This window comes from Peromyscus maniculatus, chromosome 2, assembly GCF_049852395.1.
Source record: "Peromyscus maniculatus bairdii isolate BWxNUB_F1_BW_parent chromosome 2, HU_Pman_BW_mat_3.1, whole genome shotgun sequence".
NCBI classification, from domain to species: Eukaryota; Metazoa; Chordata; class Mammalia; order Rodentia; family Cricetidae; genus Peromyscus; species Peromyscus maniculatus.
In genome coordinates, this window is record NC_134853.1 from 137,320,094 (window position 1) to 137,336,836 (window position 16,743).

The 16,743-nt window shown below is 55.3% G+C and overlaps 1 protein-coding gene and 1 long non-coding RNA gene across 21 annotated transcripts in view; one reads left to right on the forward strand and one right to left on the reverse strand.

The window, feature by feature from the left end:
* Ptprf (protein tyrosine phosphatase receptor type F) overlaps nucleotides 1-16,743 on the reverse strand; it is an 85,125-nt gene that overhangs the window by 45,958 nt on the left and 22,424 nt on the right. For 11 of the 20 annotated variants that reach the window (XM_076564907.1, XM_042271742.2, XM_076564900.1 and 8 more), the window contains exons 4-5: nucleotides 5,665-5,853; nucleotides 221-238 (exon numbers count right to left, since the gene is read on the reverse strand). In XM_076564907.1, coding sequence (XP_076421022.1) covers nucleotides 221-238; nucleotides 5,665-5,853 — 207 coding nt within the window. The remainder of the gene's footprint in view (nucleotides 1-220; nucleotides 239-5,664; nucleotides 5,854-16,743) is intronic. The other 9 variants (XM_076564897.1, XM_042271744.2, XM_042271743.2 and 6 more) reach the window with 1 other exon arrangement.
* LOC143271966 (uncharacterized) lies at nucleotides 9,903-12,669 on the forward strand. Its single transcript, XR_013049300.1, has 3 exons — nucleotides 9,903-10,068; nucleotides 11,583-11,682; nucleotides 11,812-12,669. It is a non-coding gene; the product is annotated as an uncharacterized LOC143271966 (long non-coding RNA).

A 16,743-nucleotide genomic window follows, 5' to 3' on the forward strand; every position in this document is an offset into this window, starting at 1 on the left:
TTGTAATGGATGAGTCCACAGGAGGGAATGATTGAGAGTGGAGGTGTGTGGTGGCCGGTGGTGTCGTGGGGCTGGAGCTGGAGATGAAGAGACTGGAGAGGTCGGGATGGGAATGGGGAGGTGACGGACTGGACGGGATGGAGTGGAGGTGACCGACGGCGACAGTTGTGGCGTGGCGTGGTGTGGTGTGGCATGGGAGATGCACGGACAGCATTCTTACCTCTGATTGGTGAACCACCTGGTGAGGTAATTTGAATGCAAATAAGATCAGAGAGAAACATTAGTACAAAAGGAAGGAAAGCCCCCAAAGCCAAATCAGACAAAACAAAGCACTAGAAAGGGCCTTAACCACACGGAGAGCCCGAGGCATCAGTTAGGTGACTCAGGTGTCGTGTGAGTAAGCACCAGGCTGGGCCACGCTGAGTGTGGGTGAAGCATGTCCCCTGGGTCAATGGCACTGCTCTGAGGAAGTGCAGGGCAGGAGGAGGTGTCAGAAGAGTCAGGAAGGCAGGGCAGGACTGGGCTCCTGTGACCCTTGCTGGCTGGGCTGAGGGAGGGGAAGGGGAAGAAAAGAGGCAGCACCCACCCTAAAGATCACCCAATCCCATGGCTAAGAGTTCGAGGACAGCACTCACCAAAACAAAGGCAGGGCATTTAAGCCTTGGGTAAAGACCAGGGTTAAGGGGAGAGCTCACATAGGTTACCACGGATCAGGGCTCCCCAAACAGACCAGCCCTGGCATCCAACAGTGGATGGGTGGGACTCAGTCAGCTCACAGCCCAGTGGCTGACAGTCCATAAAACCCACCCGACCCTATTAAGGACAGTGTGATTGGAGTTCCCCGGCCTATCCGGTGAGAGGCAGAAGGCCAGCACCCACCCCTTGAGTGTCTGCTGCTTCAGAGCCCTGGGATCAGCAGCCAAGAGGGACAGGCACTTCCAAAGCCAGGTCTATTATGAGGCCTGAGCAGGTTTGCCTTCCAACATGTGCCTCTCCTGAGACTCCCACTTCAACTACTGGGGCCAGGAACCTGTAGACAGACCCAGGTCCAAGTCTACCCACCCTCTGGCTCCTTTGGCAGGGGTGGGTTGGAAGTGTTCAGGGCCACAGATCAGTTCCTGTCTTACTGAACTTGGCAACACCCACCTGGAAAAATACCCATCTCCATGCACAATGAGGAAACCTAGGCCTGGAAACACTAAGAGGCTGAGATGCGAGGCAGCAGGATCTGGCTAGTCTAACTCGGGGCCTTCCCACTGCACCACCTAGACAGGGAGGACAGAAGGAACAGGGGGTGGCTGGGACGGAGTGTATGCGACAGCTAAGTGAGAAAAAACACCATAGCAATTCTCCATGTGGAGTCCATGTACAGGTCTATGGGGGGGACCCCTGAGAACCTTTTAGGGGGTCCACTAGAATAAAACCTACAGCTAGTTTCTCCAATACTTAGACCAGGGCTGGTGGAGTACCCCTGTAATCTTAGCACTTGGGAGGCTGAGACAGAATGGCTGTGGCAGGTCTCATGACAGGCTGGACTATATAATGAGTATCACGCCAGCCAGGGCCACACAGTGAAGGCCTTGCTTCAAACACAGAGAAATAGTTACTGGCCTTATTTAGCCTCTTTCTCTCATGAATATACAGTGGTATTTCCTGGAGGGCGCACACCTACAGTACCATAACAGGCTAAATGCAGTCCCATTTAGGCTTGACATTAACAACGAGGCTTTTCTTACTAAATACATTTTTTTTTGTTTTAGAATATATAATTATCTTTTATTTATGTTAACACTTAATAGCTTTTAAATGATTTTAAAGTAATTAGTAAATATTTAAAATTTTTCCATCTTAAATATCTGGTATAGTCAACATCAATAGGTATAATCCAGATAAGCAAAACCACCTTAAGGTCCTCTGAGTTAAAGTTAGCAATACTAAGAGAAGAAAGTTGACAACCATTGACCTCCTGTGGTCTAGGCCAGGGGTTCTAGTGTATGCAGCCTTGCACTGGAACCCTGAGTCTGTAGCTTCTGCTTTCCCTAGACCTAACCTACTGACTTCTCAGAACCATCCTCTGCCTGCCAGGTGGAGAATCTGTCCTTTTCACTTCACTAGACAGGTATACGGGACTGAGGGGGCCCCAAGAGTCAGCCTCCCCAGGAAATTCACGCCAATGAGCTCAGAAATTGTAACCACACACTGACTGTACCCTTCTGGAAGACCCGGCCAGACACAGATGGATGGGCCTTCTAGCCAGAGGTAGGGCCAGGCAGCAGAATGAGAAATCACAAGCATCTCACCAGAGAGGTCAAAGGCCCCTGCAGCCAGAGCCGTCATCTCTGCTTGGCACCACTGGGTGGTGGGCATGGAGAAGGCTCGGCTGGCTCTGTGGGTCAGTGAGCGTGCTCTCTACAGTGGCATACTCAGGCTATAAGGAAGCACAGGAAAGTCCTGTTCAGGCTGGGCAGAGCTTATGGGCTAAGAGCCCCCCCTTAGGACCCAGCCTCGGATCCCATGGAGAGGTGTGGCTGCTGCGGCTACGGTTCTGTCACAGCCACAGTAGGCCACTCTTGCTGCATTTGTCCTTCTTGGGCCTGCCTCAGGTCTCAAGCTCAAGTGCCCAGGAGGCTGCTGCTGCGGCGGCGGCATATCGCATTGCTGCGGCAGGAAAAAAGGCCCTCACGCAGCGCTCACTCCTTGGCCGTGCACACGGCCAGCCCTGGGTCCGGGGCCACACCATCGGTAGATGCACTATGGTTCAGGTCAGAGATACCGGAGGTTCTGTGGGGACTGTGAGGGGCTGGGGTCTGGCGAGCAAAGGTCTGGAGCTCTGGTGGGATGTTACGACTTCTCAGGCTCCGGGTTTAGCATATGCTGTTAGAAGGCACCGAGGTTACCTCGATGCTCCTAGACCCTAGTCTCCACAGGTGGGTGGGTGACCTTTGACCTGTGGAAAGTAGATATGATAATCATGGCCTGCCCTACTTCAGAAAGGCGGCAGGAGACTCAGTGGTAATGAAGGGCAGAAGAGCACTCTGTGAACGGTTGGTGATGTGAAAGCCACAGGGGTCCTTGTAAATATGCAGTGTACAGGGGGCACCCAACTCTCTGAAGGGATGTCTCCACACGGCTCCATCCCAAGCACCGGACACACAAGAATACCTGCCCCCAACACACACACACACACACACACACACACACACACACACACACACACACACACACACACACACACACGATCCGTAAGTCACAGTTTCCTGGTAGCAGGGAAGGTCAAATGAGTAGACATCCTCTTCAGTGGTAAGTCCCAAAGGTCAACAGAGTAATTCTCCAATGAGGACTTAGAGAGAACTGGGTATGGTGGGGAGGGGCACCTTGCCAAGCAAATCTGTCCCGGGTCCTCCCACATCCAGCCTAGGTAAGTAGGGCTGGACACAGACGGTGGTGACTGTAGCTCCTGTGGGAGGAGCCAGAAGCTGGGTACAGGCTCCCAGCGGAGGAAGTGATGGTGACGAGAGGGCCAGGTGGGCAAGGATGGGCCAGCGTGGTTCCTGCAAGTGGGGAAGTGGCCTTTGCCATAAACCCGGCGGCAAACGGTCACCGTGCGGCTACTTTTGTAAGACGAGAAGACGGATCATGAAGTTAATTTCACTGAGGTCACAGAGCTAATTAGGGTGTGGACAGATAGGACAGGGTGAGATAAAGCTGGCCATGTGGCCAGGGTGCCTTGACCAGAAGCACGTATTTGACCATGCAGGCAGGGTCAAGGGTTATAAGCCCAGAGTCCAGCATAGCATGGCTTTCATAGTCTAGGAAGAAGATGAATAGACAATACCATCAGTTGCTAGAGGACACAGTTTTCAGAGAGATCCTGGCGGCAGGGAGAATAGTGGTGTTCCGGGAGAAGACAGAGGTAACAGAAAGGGAAGAGGGGACAATTTGAGAGCCACACGGTGATACGGGAAGAGGATGTGTGGTTCCTGACTGGACAGAGTGCTGGGTCTCTTTCAGGTTTAGGGGTGGGGAGCCGCCACTCATGGAGAAAGGGTCAGTGGGAGCAGGGCATGGCTGTTTGTAGAGGAAGTCAGTGTTGGTCCAGGACAGGGGGACATCCGGAAGGCACTGATGTGCGCCCTGGACGTCTGGGCTGTGCTGACCAGTAGGGTACAGATAAGGAGGTGCCGTCACCGCCCGAAGCAGCGGCGGCAAGGGGTTCGCCCTCCGGGGGAAGACTATGTCGGAGCGAGGATGAGGCTGGCAGGTCTCCGAGCTAGAGGGACCAGCACTTCATGCAGGGTTAACAGGGCAGGGTGGTACAGCCAAAGGAAAGCAGGAGGGTTTGCTCAAGGAGGAGGAAGGGCTGCCGGCCCCTGGGAGGACAAGGAGGAAGAGGCCTGAGCAGCATCCAGCGGAGTGACGGGCAGGAGCGGGGTGGTATGGGGTCTGGCACACAGGAAGCACTGCATAAATACTTGATGAACAAATGCTGGAGACATCGGGCCTTCCCAGAACCGCTGCCTGCCACAGACAGTCAATGCCATTCCGGGGAGGAGTCAGGCCTGTAGGGAGGACCGTCTGGCAGCATGGGGAACCTGCCTGGGGCACCCATGAGCAAATGCAGGGGAGCCGAGCCATGCCGGCCGCTGCGCTGCGCTGTGCTGGGCAGCAGCCACAAACGCTGCCGGACCATTTCCTGCCTTGATTATGGCTGTTTTAATTAACTGCACTACAGCTGCCTCCATCTTGTTGAGTTTTAATTAAATTAAATGAGCTAACACTTCGTGGGCTGTCTCAGGCGGCCGTGGCTGGGGCCGGAATCCTGCCCTGCTGGGTGGCTCATCACTCTCTTCTCCCTGGGCACCAAGATGGTGTGGGCCTGACGGGAGAGGCTGGGGGAGGGGCTGGGAGTGGTGGGCACCCCTGAAGCCAGCAAATCCCCCAAAGAGGCAGTCACATCCTTCATGATGGTGACATCACAGCTGATGGACAGCAGGAGTTCAAGCCAACAGCGGCCTACCTTCTCCCAACCAGCAGGACTTTTGGAGCCAAGTCTGTGGATCTATCCTGAGCTGCTCGAGGATGTAGACTGCAGCCCAGCTGATTCGGAGCCTCCTTTCCCACCCACTCCATCCCCACAAAATCAGAATCAATTTTCTTGGCGGGAGCCTCACAGGCAGATCGATCAACGGGGCGACACCTCCCTCCTGGTCACAGTGGCATCCTTGTTCCCAGGGCTCCAAGGTGGCTCGATTGAGATATCCATAGGAGACAGGTGGCTCTGGTGGCCAAAGGACAGAGGCAAATCCCCCTAGTCTCAGGATCTTAAGGTCCATTTGATGCCTGATGAATCAACATCACTGGCTCCTTCCCCAGAACCCCCTCCTGCCTAGAGAAACAGAGACGCAGGCTGGGCTGTGGGAAAAGTAGGAGATGAGAACCTAGGGGTACCTTCTTCAGGCCAGCCATGCTGGCATGCCACGCAGAAGGGTCAGGACAGCACCTGCCACCACATCCTCTTCCCCAGGCAAGATGTGGTCCATGACATTGGGGACGCTGCTCAGTCTGCCTTAGAAACCTCATCCCCCGCCCAACCCCTAACTGGATTATGCTGGAAGGTGTCCTCCCCGAGGTATTCGTGGCACCTAAACTCTGCCCTCGGCTCACCTGAGCGTAGCTGCTTGATGCGGCCATTGCTGGAAGCAGGGTCCACAGGAAGGAAGTCTTTGAACCATGTGATCTCAGGGTCTGGATTTCCACCAGCTGCGCACAGCATGGTGGCCGTCCGAGCCTTCTCCACCACCTTCAGCTGAGGTCCCATGTCGATGGTCGGGAACCCAGACGGCAGCTGGTCCTCTGCAGACAAAGGGTGACATTTTGGACATTAGGACTGGCTCTGCTCGTTCCTGAAGTCTTCTCTGCGTAACTGCTCCCGACTTCCGGGTTAGCTGGGACCCACAATGCTCTTCTCTTTCCCACCCGGGACTTCTAAGCATGAGCCCTACCCCAAATGAGGAGTCAAGAGTCCTAGGTCCCTTTTGGAAAGGCAGGGGCTGCAGGAGGGCCCGCACCACCACACCCCTGCTGGGGAGTTTCCAAGTCTGGGAAGCACAGACTGAAGACGTCAGCACTTATCTCTCTAGGTCCTGGGAAGAACAGAGATCAATGCTGTGCTGGCTGCAGCAGAGAGTGCTGTACGGACACCGGGCTCGGGCGGCAGGGGAGATGAGCTCCCAGCGCATCAGCAGCCACGACCCCACCCGAGGCTCCGTGCTTGCCCAGCTCCACTTTCTTGTCAGCACACGTGATAGCCCTCCTTGGCTGCATCCCTTCAGCTCTGGCGTGTGGCGGAACCCCAGGTCACTGACCCTGGGCAGCTTGCCCTACTGATGAGCTAACTCTAGCCTTGCCTCTGACCATTCTCTACGGCAGCCTTGACCCTTAGCCTTCTTTCTCACTCAGACCTGACCCTGAGAACCCTGATAAGGCCTAAGGACCACGTCTGAGTTTGTGCTGGCTAAGAAGACAAAAAAACAAAAAACAAAAAAACCTGGTCTTCCCTCTCAACTTTTCCCAGAGTTGGCGACTTGGAGGAAATCACTTCCATTTGACCCATTCCCACCTCACATAGGTTCCTGAAGCAGTCCTCACGGGCTGAGGCAAAGCTACCCAATCTGCACCTTCCAGAAGCACCAAGAACTGGGAAGACAGGTGTAGACCACGGGGGACTTGTGAGGATGCTGTATAGGCGCAGCTCGGGGTCTTGTCTGCCACCTTATTGCGTCATCAACGGGCGACTGTGTCCCAGCCTTGAAAGCCTTAAAAGCCGGACGCGCACCCCCACGTCCTCTCTCTCTGTTTCCTCTCTGCCAGGCCTGGCCTCTCCTTCCTCTCCCCTCTTCTCTCTAATAAAGCCCATGCTAACTCTGGCAGCCATGGCTCCTGACTCTCCCGCCGAACAACCAGCACCGTTCATCCCTTCAGGACCCCCAGCTCTACCACTACCTACCCCTCGAGGGCCTATGTGTGTTCTTTGCTCTCTGTTTTCGATGTGTCTACTGGGTTTAGGTGTCCGCTGTGTAAAGACACCTTGAAGACGACATCAGCGAGAACACAGGACACTGGGGATGCCTAGCACAGAGCCTGCACCCAGTGACTATTAGAAGTTATATCAACCAGGCCTGAGCCACTGGGGCAGACAGGTACTGAACCATAGCCTCCCATCCTAGGCTGGTAAGAAGTCCTTCCTACTGGAACAAAACCATCAAGTCTTCTCCAGAACTCAGCGGTCCCTCTCCTCTCCCCAAGCTTGGTTCTAGGCACACCCAAAGAGGGCTCAGGGAATGTCTGCTCTGGCCTCGCATGAGGGAGAGCGGCACAACTCTGCACGTGCCCAGCATGGGGTTAGGGTGTGGGGACATTTGTGGAGGACAGGCTCCCAAGCCAGGAAGACTCAGCCTCAGAAGGGAGAAAAGTAAAGGACCGGCTCTGGAGACCCAAGGGGGACAGCTAGGGGCACACACGAGATGAAGCCGGAGGAGTCACAGCAGACAGAGGAACCCCACTAAAGCTGCAACTTCCGGGGACATCCTGGAAGGGTGTCTGGCCCGGGGTACAGGAGAACTCTCAGCATGGCCCCTGACTTCCCAGGCTTGCCCAGGAACAGGCTATACACTCCCCTGCTCACAGCCCTAGAAAGTCTGGACGTAAACACCGGGTCTCCTTGGCTCTAACTACGATCCCACGGTGCCCTGACTCTCAGCTCGGATTCTTGAAAGGGATTATATTAGACGTGGGCAGGAGAACAGAAAGAGGGTGGAAGTGAGGCTGGGCAGGCAGGTGCACGGGTTCCTTTGGTCTGCTACCACTTGGAAGATAAGAGCAGGACCTGAGGCCCAGGGCACCCTCCCCACCCCTTCCTTCCAGCAGCTGGGAATGCTCCAGACCGACTAGAGCACCAGGCTTGTTCTTCCTAGCTCTCACTCCGACCTGCTTAAACAGATCGGGTGCAGGGTGAGGGGTGGCTAGGTCCTGCCAGAGTCAGAGCCCAGGAGCTACCTAGCCTTTATCACCTACCTGCCAGGAGGAACGAACCAAGACTGAAAGCAGTACAAATGCTTGCAGCCCCGTGTCCCGGGAATCTACTCTGAATTCTTGACACAGGGAAGGTCTTTGGGACCTACGCCAAATTAAGGACAATTAATTTTCCTCCCTCAATTATCACGCCCTCAAATGGCTCGTCCTTGGCTCAGATCATCCCTCAGGCACCACCGCCAAAGCCTAAAACCAGCGAGTGTAAAGAGCTGTCTACTGAACAGCAGGACCCAAAAGCCAATCCCTGATGCCAACTAGGCTCCCAGGCAGTAATGGGAAGGATGCTTCCCCCCTCCCCCTGGGGGGGGGGTTGAGTCCCACAGGAGAATCCAGCCCCTCAAGGCTGACCTGATGCTGTTCTTCCTCCTCTCCCAACTTGGAGCCTTAAGCACGTTCACACCAGTTAAGGACAATAGATTATTTCCCAGATGCCTGTTGAGCGACTGGCCCCATATGGGTTAGCATGACTGGCACACTTGCCATCTTGACCCCCCCCCCCCCAGTACCACCAGAGCTGTGTCTAGAGCAGTCTGAACCACTCAGGTTAACGACCAGGGCAAATTTCAAGAGGATGTCACACTGACACTTCCAGCCCATCAACAACTGAGAAAACTGAGGCCTCTGGACACGAGGGATGAAAGGTTCCAAGCATGAAGCATTCACTCTTTTGCAGGTACTCTCTAAAAGCTTTACAGAATGACAATCTTTACCAAAACCCTATGAGGCATATGAGCAAATGGGGACTTGGCAGAAACCTAGAAACCCGCCCAAGGTCACTCAGTTAAACTGGAGGTGGGGCTTAGTGGAAAGCAGGAGGTAAGACCCGGGTGCTTTAGCCAGCAAGCATGAAAAGGTGGGCAGGGCAGGGGGAGGGAGGGGCATCCCTGGGGGAACCACGCCCTTCCCCCTTTCTACACCCTCAACTGGCTTCCGGCTCTGGGCTCCACTGCAGACCCCCCCATGCACACATGCCCCTGCGTTTTTCAGGTGCTGCAAACCCAAGTCCAATGTTCCTCACATGTGGACACCCCTGGCATGCACCCATGTTCCACAGGCGGGGGTGCACGGGTCATGCGATAGCCCCAACAAACGCGTCCTGCCAGCACAGGGGCTGCTAGCGCGGGAGGGCCCCTCCCCCATCCAGGCCACCCAGTAACCATGGCGACGGCGGAGAGGCGGGTGCCACGGTGGAAGGGCTGCGCGCGCGCGCGCGCGCTCGAGCGCGCTTGTGTCCGAGCGGGCACGCGCCTCCGTGTCCAAGTCCTACTGGGCGCCGCCCTTCACGCCCCCGCCTGGGCGGAGCAGCCCCGCCCCCACCCTAGACCCTGCTGGGGGGTGTGTGCGTGCTCCCCTTTAAGCATTCCAGCTCCACCGACGCAGCGCACCCAGCTCCCGCCTGCCAGGGTCCAGCACAGTGCAAGAGGCTGTAAGTTGCCTCTGCATATACAGTCCGCAGTGTCAGCCAGACTCGACTGCGCCTAGGGTGCCCATAGCAGAAAGAAACCCACTGAGGCTTTGGGGGACTTTGGAGAAGCACCAACCCGGTAGCCTAAGCCTGGACAGCCTCCACACATAAGTAGCAGGATCAATCGAAAGTCTGCCCCACCCGCACAAATCTGTGCACCTAGAGTGAGCGTTCAAGTGTTCATGAATGGCTCCTGCAGCCAACTGTGCTCCGCTTTAGATACTGTACTTGGGAGACCTAACCCCTTCCCTGGAGAGGTCCTGGTTGTCTCAGAGATGAGAGGCCATGTGGGAGGGCGTGTCTGAGGATGGGGGGGGGGGGCGGGAGAGAGAGGGAGCATGGTTTAGATCCCTCAGCAGTAGAACTAATCTGTGTGATCCACCTCTCATTTGCTATCTTGGTGACTTCCTGGAGGAAGGGGGATCAAGAAGGAACATGGAAGGCAGAAAGCTTTCCTTATCGCTGCGCGAGTCAAGACTACAAGGAGGATGGAGGAACAATAAATCAGCAAGGTGAGTCTGGGAGTATGTACTGGAGTTCTGAGAGGTGAGGACAGGGTAGGGGTGGGTGGGGAAGTTTAGACCGACAGTCTGCAAGGACTGGGGGAAGGAGGCTGCTGGAGGCCCCTAGAGAGCACACACAGGTCTCTTTGTCCGGCTCAGCCTGGGATGCCTGGGGCGGAGTCTGGGCCAGAGGCAGGGGGCTGTACCAGGGAAGCTAACAGATGGAGATGCTTTAGAGGGGAGGGGGGTGACGGTGGGGGCAAGCCCCAGCACCGTCTGTCAGTGAGACCTCTTCACCCATGTTTACCCAGCTTCATGGCATCTCCGAATACAGGCACATATGCGCATGTACATACCCAGGCTCCCTGGGGTGGTACCGTCTGTGCGGCTGACCCCTCCTCTGTGCATGAGCATATCACCCTGTCCCTGAACACACAGACACCTTAGAAACATGCACAGCCAGGGACCTGGAGAACTACATGGAGAAAGAGACAGGTGCAAAAATAGAAAGCTCCATGTGCATGTGGAGGGGCATCTGCAGTGACAAGCACCTGTGGAAACACTCCTGCAAGCAGATCCAGAGGCGGTAGGCGCAGAGATTGTGAAGACATGCAAAGTCAGAGACACACATATGCTAAGACACATGCACCTGGAGACACAGGCAAAGACCCAAACCATGCAGGAACCTCTGTGGGTGGCCAGGCCCCACCCTGCCTTTTGGACACTCCGAGGAAGCCCAAGGACACCTCCGTCCTGTCCTCAAAGCAGCTCCATCCTCAGCGAAGACAGGGTCAAGACAGCAAGCCCTCCCAAACCCATAAGCTCTCATTCTCAGGGCCTCGCCGCGCTGCACCCCACCCCCAGGCTCCCAGGCAGTAAGGGGGGCCTGAGAGGCCTCAGGGCCCATCTCCCTTCGCAGCTTTCAGTCTCGACTTTCAGCTGTTTTTCCAAGAGAAAACTCCCACCTCTTCTAGCACTCAGATTTCATCAAACTTGGCATCTTAAAAGCCTGTTTTGTTTTTGAGTCTGAGCTGTTTGGGGCCTGTCGGCAGCCAGGGCCTCCCCCTCTCAGTAACCCCCCCTCCCTCGGGCTTCCCTGGCACTCCACATCGTCCTCCTCAACCTGGCAGGTGAGGCCTCCTGCCCACCATGCATACACAGTAAACCCAGTGGCCACTGCCTGGGCCCCGCATTTTAGTTCCTGGCTCTGGCTATGCTATGCTGGACTCTCTCTCTCCTGGGGTTCTTCTACCCCAGTTCTGCTCCATGAATATTCTTTTTAACCATTTACCTCTCTAGGTTCAGGCCTTGCTCCCTGTCACTCCAGACCACTGACAGCCTCCCACTCGCTCTTCAGCCCCCTGCCGCCTCCCCCGCCTCTTCCCATGGCATGCTTGCCAAGGTCAGCGACAACTCCAGAGCTAAATCCAAAGGCCAGTGCCCAATGCTCATCTTGCTTGGCTTCTCCCCCTTCACCACCTTCCACTGCCTCCCTCGTTCCTGGCTTCTCTCTTATCTCCCAGGAAGCTCCTCCCAACAGCCAAAGTCAGCTCCCGGGATTCTTCTGCCTTGGCTTCTCGGCTTTCACCATCCCATCTCCAGCGGCCTCCTCAAGGGGACCAGGTAAGCCCACACTACGCCTTCTCGACATCCTTCCTTGGATGCCTGCACACACCTGACTTGACAGTTTTCAAATTAGACTTATGCACTCACCCTCTCAGCCCTGGGCCTCCTCCGGTTTTTCAATTTTAGAAAATTGGTACCACCATCTACCCAGTCCTGGACCTGGAACCAGGAACCCAGAGCCACCTGGGCCCTCAGAGCGAGGCAGCTGGGCAGGAGGCCACCTAGCATGCTCTTCTGCTCTCTCCCTTCCTCGACTCACAACAAGGTCAGGGCAACGCTAGCTCTCGCCTAGACTGACCCCGTCTTCCTCCCACTGCTGTGACACACTTCCACCCACTTTGCACCAACAAGGACTTCTCTGAAACACGAACCTGGTCATGCCATCTCCCTTAAGCCCTTCCTTCCCCGGGGCAACCAGGGTGAGCATACCTTACCGAGGATGGAGAATATATATCCAGGGGGCATCTACAACCTCCAACTTTCAGAGTTATTTCTAGAGTCGCGGGTTCAACCCATGGTCACAAGCCAGGGGAAAGGGGAAGTTAAGTACAAAAAGTCCCACAGGCCTGAGGGACACCTGTGAGCCCAGGGATTGAGAGCTAGGTTAGCACAGGGGAAGTGTTAGTGCTCACCACTAACAGAAGAGGCTAACCCCATGGCATAGGAGGATCCATTCAAACAGACATTCACTGGGGTCCTTGAAGACTAGACAAACTGGAAAAGATTAGAGGATTCCAGGGACCAAGAAACGCAGGGGCTGACCTTCCAGCTGCCACTGCTGCCCCATTCCAGCAGCGCCTTCCTATCTCAAAACGGGGCCTGAACCTCCATAATCTAGCTACGGTACTCACATCTGCATGGTTCTGAAATCTACTGTGGTCACTCGAAATGGAGGTTAGGTCCCAAAGGCTGCTGGGCCAGAGGCATGTTAGTGCCACTGCTGCCAGGGAAGAACAGAGGCTGCCTGGGCTACGAGATTCGGGGCTTTCTTTTTTTTTTTTTTTTTTTTTTTTTTTGGTTTTTCGAGACAGGGTTTCTCTGCGTAGCTTTGCGCCTTTCCTGGAGCTCACTTGGTAGCCCAGGCTGGCCTCGAACTCACAGAGATCCGCCTGGCTCTGCCTCCCGAGTGCTGGGATTAAAGGCGTGCGCCACCACCGCCCGGCTTGAGATTCGGGGCTTTCTACAGTAGCTCTTTGCCCAAATCTCTCCACCATGAAGGAGTAGAAAAGCTTAGGGCAGGAAAGGGGTTAGGGTGGGGAAAGATGACTCCTAGGAAAACATTCTCATCCTGCCCAGCCCAGGCAGGACATCCAGGGACAGGGCCATAGTTTGCTCATCATACTGTGTGTGTGTGTGTGTGTGTGTGTGTGTGTGTGTGTGTGTGTGTGTGTGTGTGTGTGTGTGTCAGGGATGTGTGTGTGTGTATCTCAAGAAGCTACTCATCACCCTATAGCCTCAGAGCCTACCAGGGTGAGAGCAGGTGCATAACCCAAGACCCACTGTTACCTGAAATACCCTTGGCTTGGCCTCTGCCTCACAGCCTGCCCTCTAGGTGGGCAATATCAGACATCCTAGCTGGATCCCTGGGCCAAGGGGCATAAGGGTCACAGTCCTGCCCACTTTGCAGACACAGGGGCCCGATGGAAGCAGGCGGAAGGACAAGAGGGCTGGGCTGGGGGTGGGGGAGGTCCTAAATCCTCCTCCTGGCCTGGTGAGAGAAGAGCTGCTGAGGTCCACTGTGGCAGACGCCCGTAATACTTTAGCGTCACCACCCTGCCCAGCCGCCATCGCCATCCCGACTGCCCAAAAGATCCAAGCAGAGACTTCATGGAGTCCCCGAGACGGCAGATCTGAATACAAGCCCCCTGACTTCCCGCTGGCACCAGACTGACCCTACACATCCAGCTCAGGCTGCCGACTCTCTCTCTCACGGTTCACAAAGCTAAGGTATGATACCACCTGCTGTCAACCTTGTGCCACACACACCACCACGGCCACCGCCACCACCACCCGCCACACGTATCCCACAATCCAGAGACCGCCTGCTGTGCACACGTGCAGGTGTTACACACCCTGCTGCACACACAGCCCACAAAGTACACACCACCTGCCGACACGTGCCCCTCCCCCACTGCCGGAGGCACACCGGTGCACAGATCCTGCCACACAACACCTTTTGTATGACGTGCACACACCTGGTGTGGACAACCCTTCACACAGGCTCACGCCACCGTAGGCACACTGCTATGTCCATGAGCAGACAAACGCTTAAGCCCCTGAGCCTGGCCCCCAGACAGGACAAGTCAGAAACAGCCTATTGGGCTCACCGGCTCTTCCCCCATCTTCCTCCGGGCATTCTGTGTCCCTTTCAGACCGTTCCCCGTTACTAAGGCTCCACCCACGCCTCTGGCTGTCCAGCCTCCCCCTGGCATGTTCTGCCTGGTCCGGACTCCGCAACCCCTGGGGACTCTATGACCTCCAAACTGGGTTCACCACCCTCACTATCCCCCCCACTTCTGAAGGGAAAGCCCAGAATCAAGGCCTGGCTCCCCTCCCCCAGCCCTCCCCTCCCTCGCGAGGGAAAATGTCAGATTCCCTGTCTCAGTGGCGGCAGCGGGCGGGTTGGAGGGGGAATGATTCAGCCACCGCCTCAAGAGTGCGGAGCGAGAAGAGCTTTTCCTGCCATTACCCGGCGAGGGAGAGGCTGGCGCGCTAATGGCCTCAATTACCACTCAGACAGGAACGCTGGGCGGCAGGCCCTGATACCCGGCACAGCCCAGGACAGGACCGGCCCACCCCCTGCCAGCCGGTGCTGGACACCCCACCTCGTACCCTGACTGGGACGCTGGCACACAGGCTGGCCATCCCAGGATAGGGGGCTAAGGGCTCACACAGCCACACCAGGAATAACAACAGTCTTGCTCCGACAGCAGCGGTCATGAGGGACCTGGCCCGGTAGTGTCCCCAGAGGCTGGGGCGGAACGAGGCAAGGGCAGAGGGCCCCCAAGGAAGTGTAATGCTGGGGATCCCTTTTTAAGACACATTGATCCTGTACTGGGACCAGGCTCCCCAGGCATTCTCCAGCCACTCAAAGCTCTCTCTCGATGAGCAGGCTTACACCCTCGTGTGTTTGGAGGAGCACACATGCTGTGTGAGACATGGGTAAGGGGTTCAAGCACTGTTTCCCAGCCCCCAAGCCAAGTTCATCTCCTCACTGCTAAGCCTCTGTGGTGGCCTCACAATGGCACTGGCTCACCTCTGGGGTCACCCCAGCACTCCAAAAAAAGGCCGTCTTTCGCCTATTTTCTACAAGCGCCCCAGATTTCCTGCCCCCCTAGGAAGGAGGACTGGGGAGGAAATGGGCCCCGGTTGGTCTAGGATGCCTCTCTGAGGTCCCATCCCCTGACATTCCTTCCTGCCAAGCCTGCCAACCTTAAGCTGGTCAAGGTTACAAAGACCAATAGGTCAGCATTTTGTCTTGCTGGTGCAGTGTTTCAGGAGCAGGAGGGGCCCCGAGGCCCACAATTCCAACCACTCTCCTGTAGCAGAGTCCCGCCCCACACTTCATCAGACACCTTCTCGTCCCCAGAGGCATAAACATACACTCTCAGGCCCAGGCCCGGGGATAAAAGTGTGTGTCTAGGACTAGGTTCCATCCCCAACACCACATAAAAATGAATAAGCCCTATTCCTAATCCATGAGAAGAAACTCTTGACCAGAAAGGCCGTTCCCAAAGGCAACCCTCTGCAAATGTGAGTCCTCTTCCCCGGGCCTGGAGAGACCCTTTAAAGCAGGAAGGTGCTGGGGCAGTGGGGACATCTGGGAGGAGTTGGCTTTCCATGCTCACAAGGAGACTGCTCCCCAGCCTGAGAGCCCCAGAAGATGCCCATCAGGACAGGGGCCGCAGTTCCTGTCTCTTAGACTCCACTCAAAGGCTAGGCAGGGCACAGGCAGATGCCAACAGGTGGAAGTGGGGGCAGAAACACTTTTTCCTGGTTCACAAAAGTGGAGAAATGGAGGTCAGAAATGACCAGAAGGAACCTCAGAGCCAATGATTTCATCCCAGTGCAGGCTGTCTGGGCTCCTGCTCCCCAAATGGGACGGGATAGTGGGGCTAACACAACCAGATGATGCCACATGGCAGCCGCTCAGGTGTCCAACCTTCAGAATGTACAACTTCCAACTCCACTCACACCGAAATCCTGGGATGCACTTCACATTGTAGTTAGAGCTCCATGCTAGCTTGGACAGTGGGTACTGTATCCTGGTTTCAAGATGGAATAAATGAGGCGGAGGCACAGTTCCCAGTCCAGCGTCCTTGTCTTAACCATGGTCATCTACGGCCCCTCTCCAGGGGAGGGTCTGACACAGCTCTGTTAGAACCCACTGACTCACACAAGACACACAGACGGAAGAATTACTGAATGGATGCATGTGTGAACACATAAAGCCAAAGCGTAAAAATGGCCAATGTGAAAAGATGTTCAACTGCTCTTGTAATCAAAGGAATGCAAATTAAATGGAGATGCCATTTTTTGCCTATTAACTTGGCAAAGATTTTTTTTTAATGGTAATTTCCCACTGCTGGTGAAGACGTGCAGGGAAGAGGCCCTCCCTCTTATGCTCTCCCTGGTAAGAATATAAACGGATACAATCCTCTAGAAATATTGAGAGCTTAAAAATGCATGTGCCCTCTGACTTAGCAATTCTACTCCATGAACCCAGAACACGGGGATGATCAGCAAAGTGACATTATCTTCAAGGACATGTATGACACCTTACTTACAAAGGCTAGAAGCTGAGCACATACGCACCCAACAGAAAGGGAACAGCTAAATAAAATTAGGGTGCTTCCATGGGACAGCTTACCCACAGCCATTAAAAATAATGATGCAGAAGAATATTTAATGGCAAGGAAAATGTTCACAATACATGTTTTTTTAAGCAAAAGCTGGGGGATGGCTCCGTAAAGGACCCGCTGAGCGAGCATGAAGGCTTGAGTTCACTTTCCTAGCACCCCTGTAAGAAGCTAGGCAGTGCTGCTGAGTGCCTGGAAC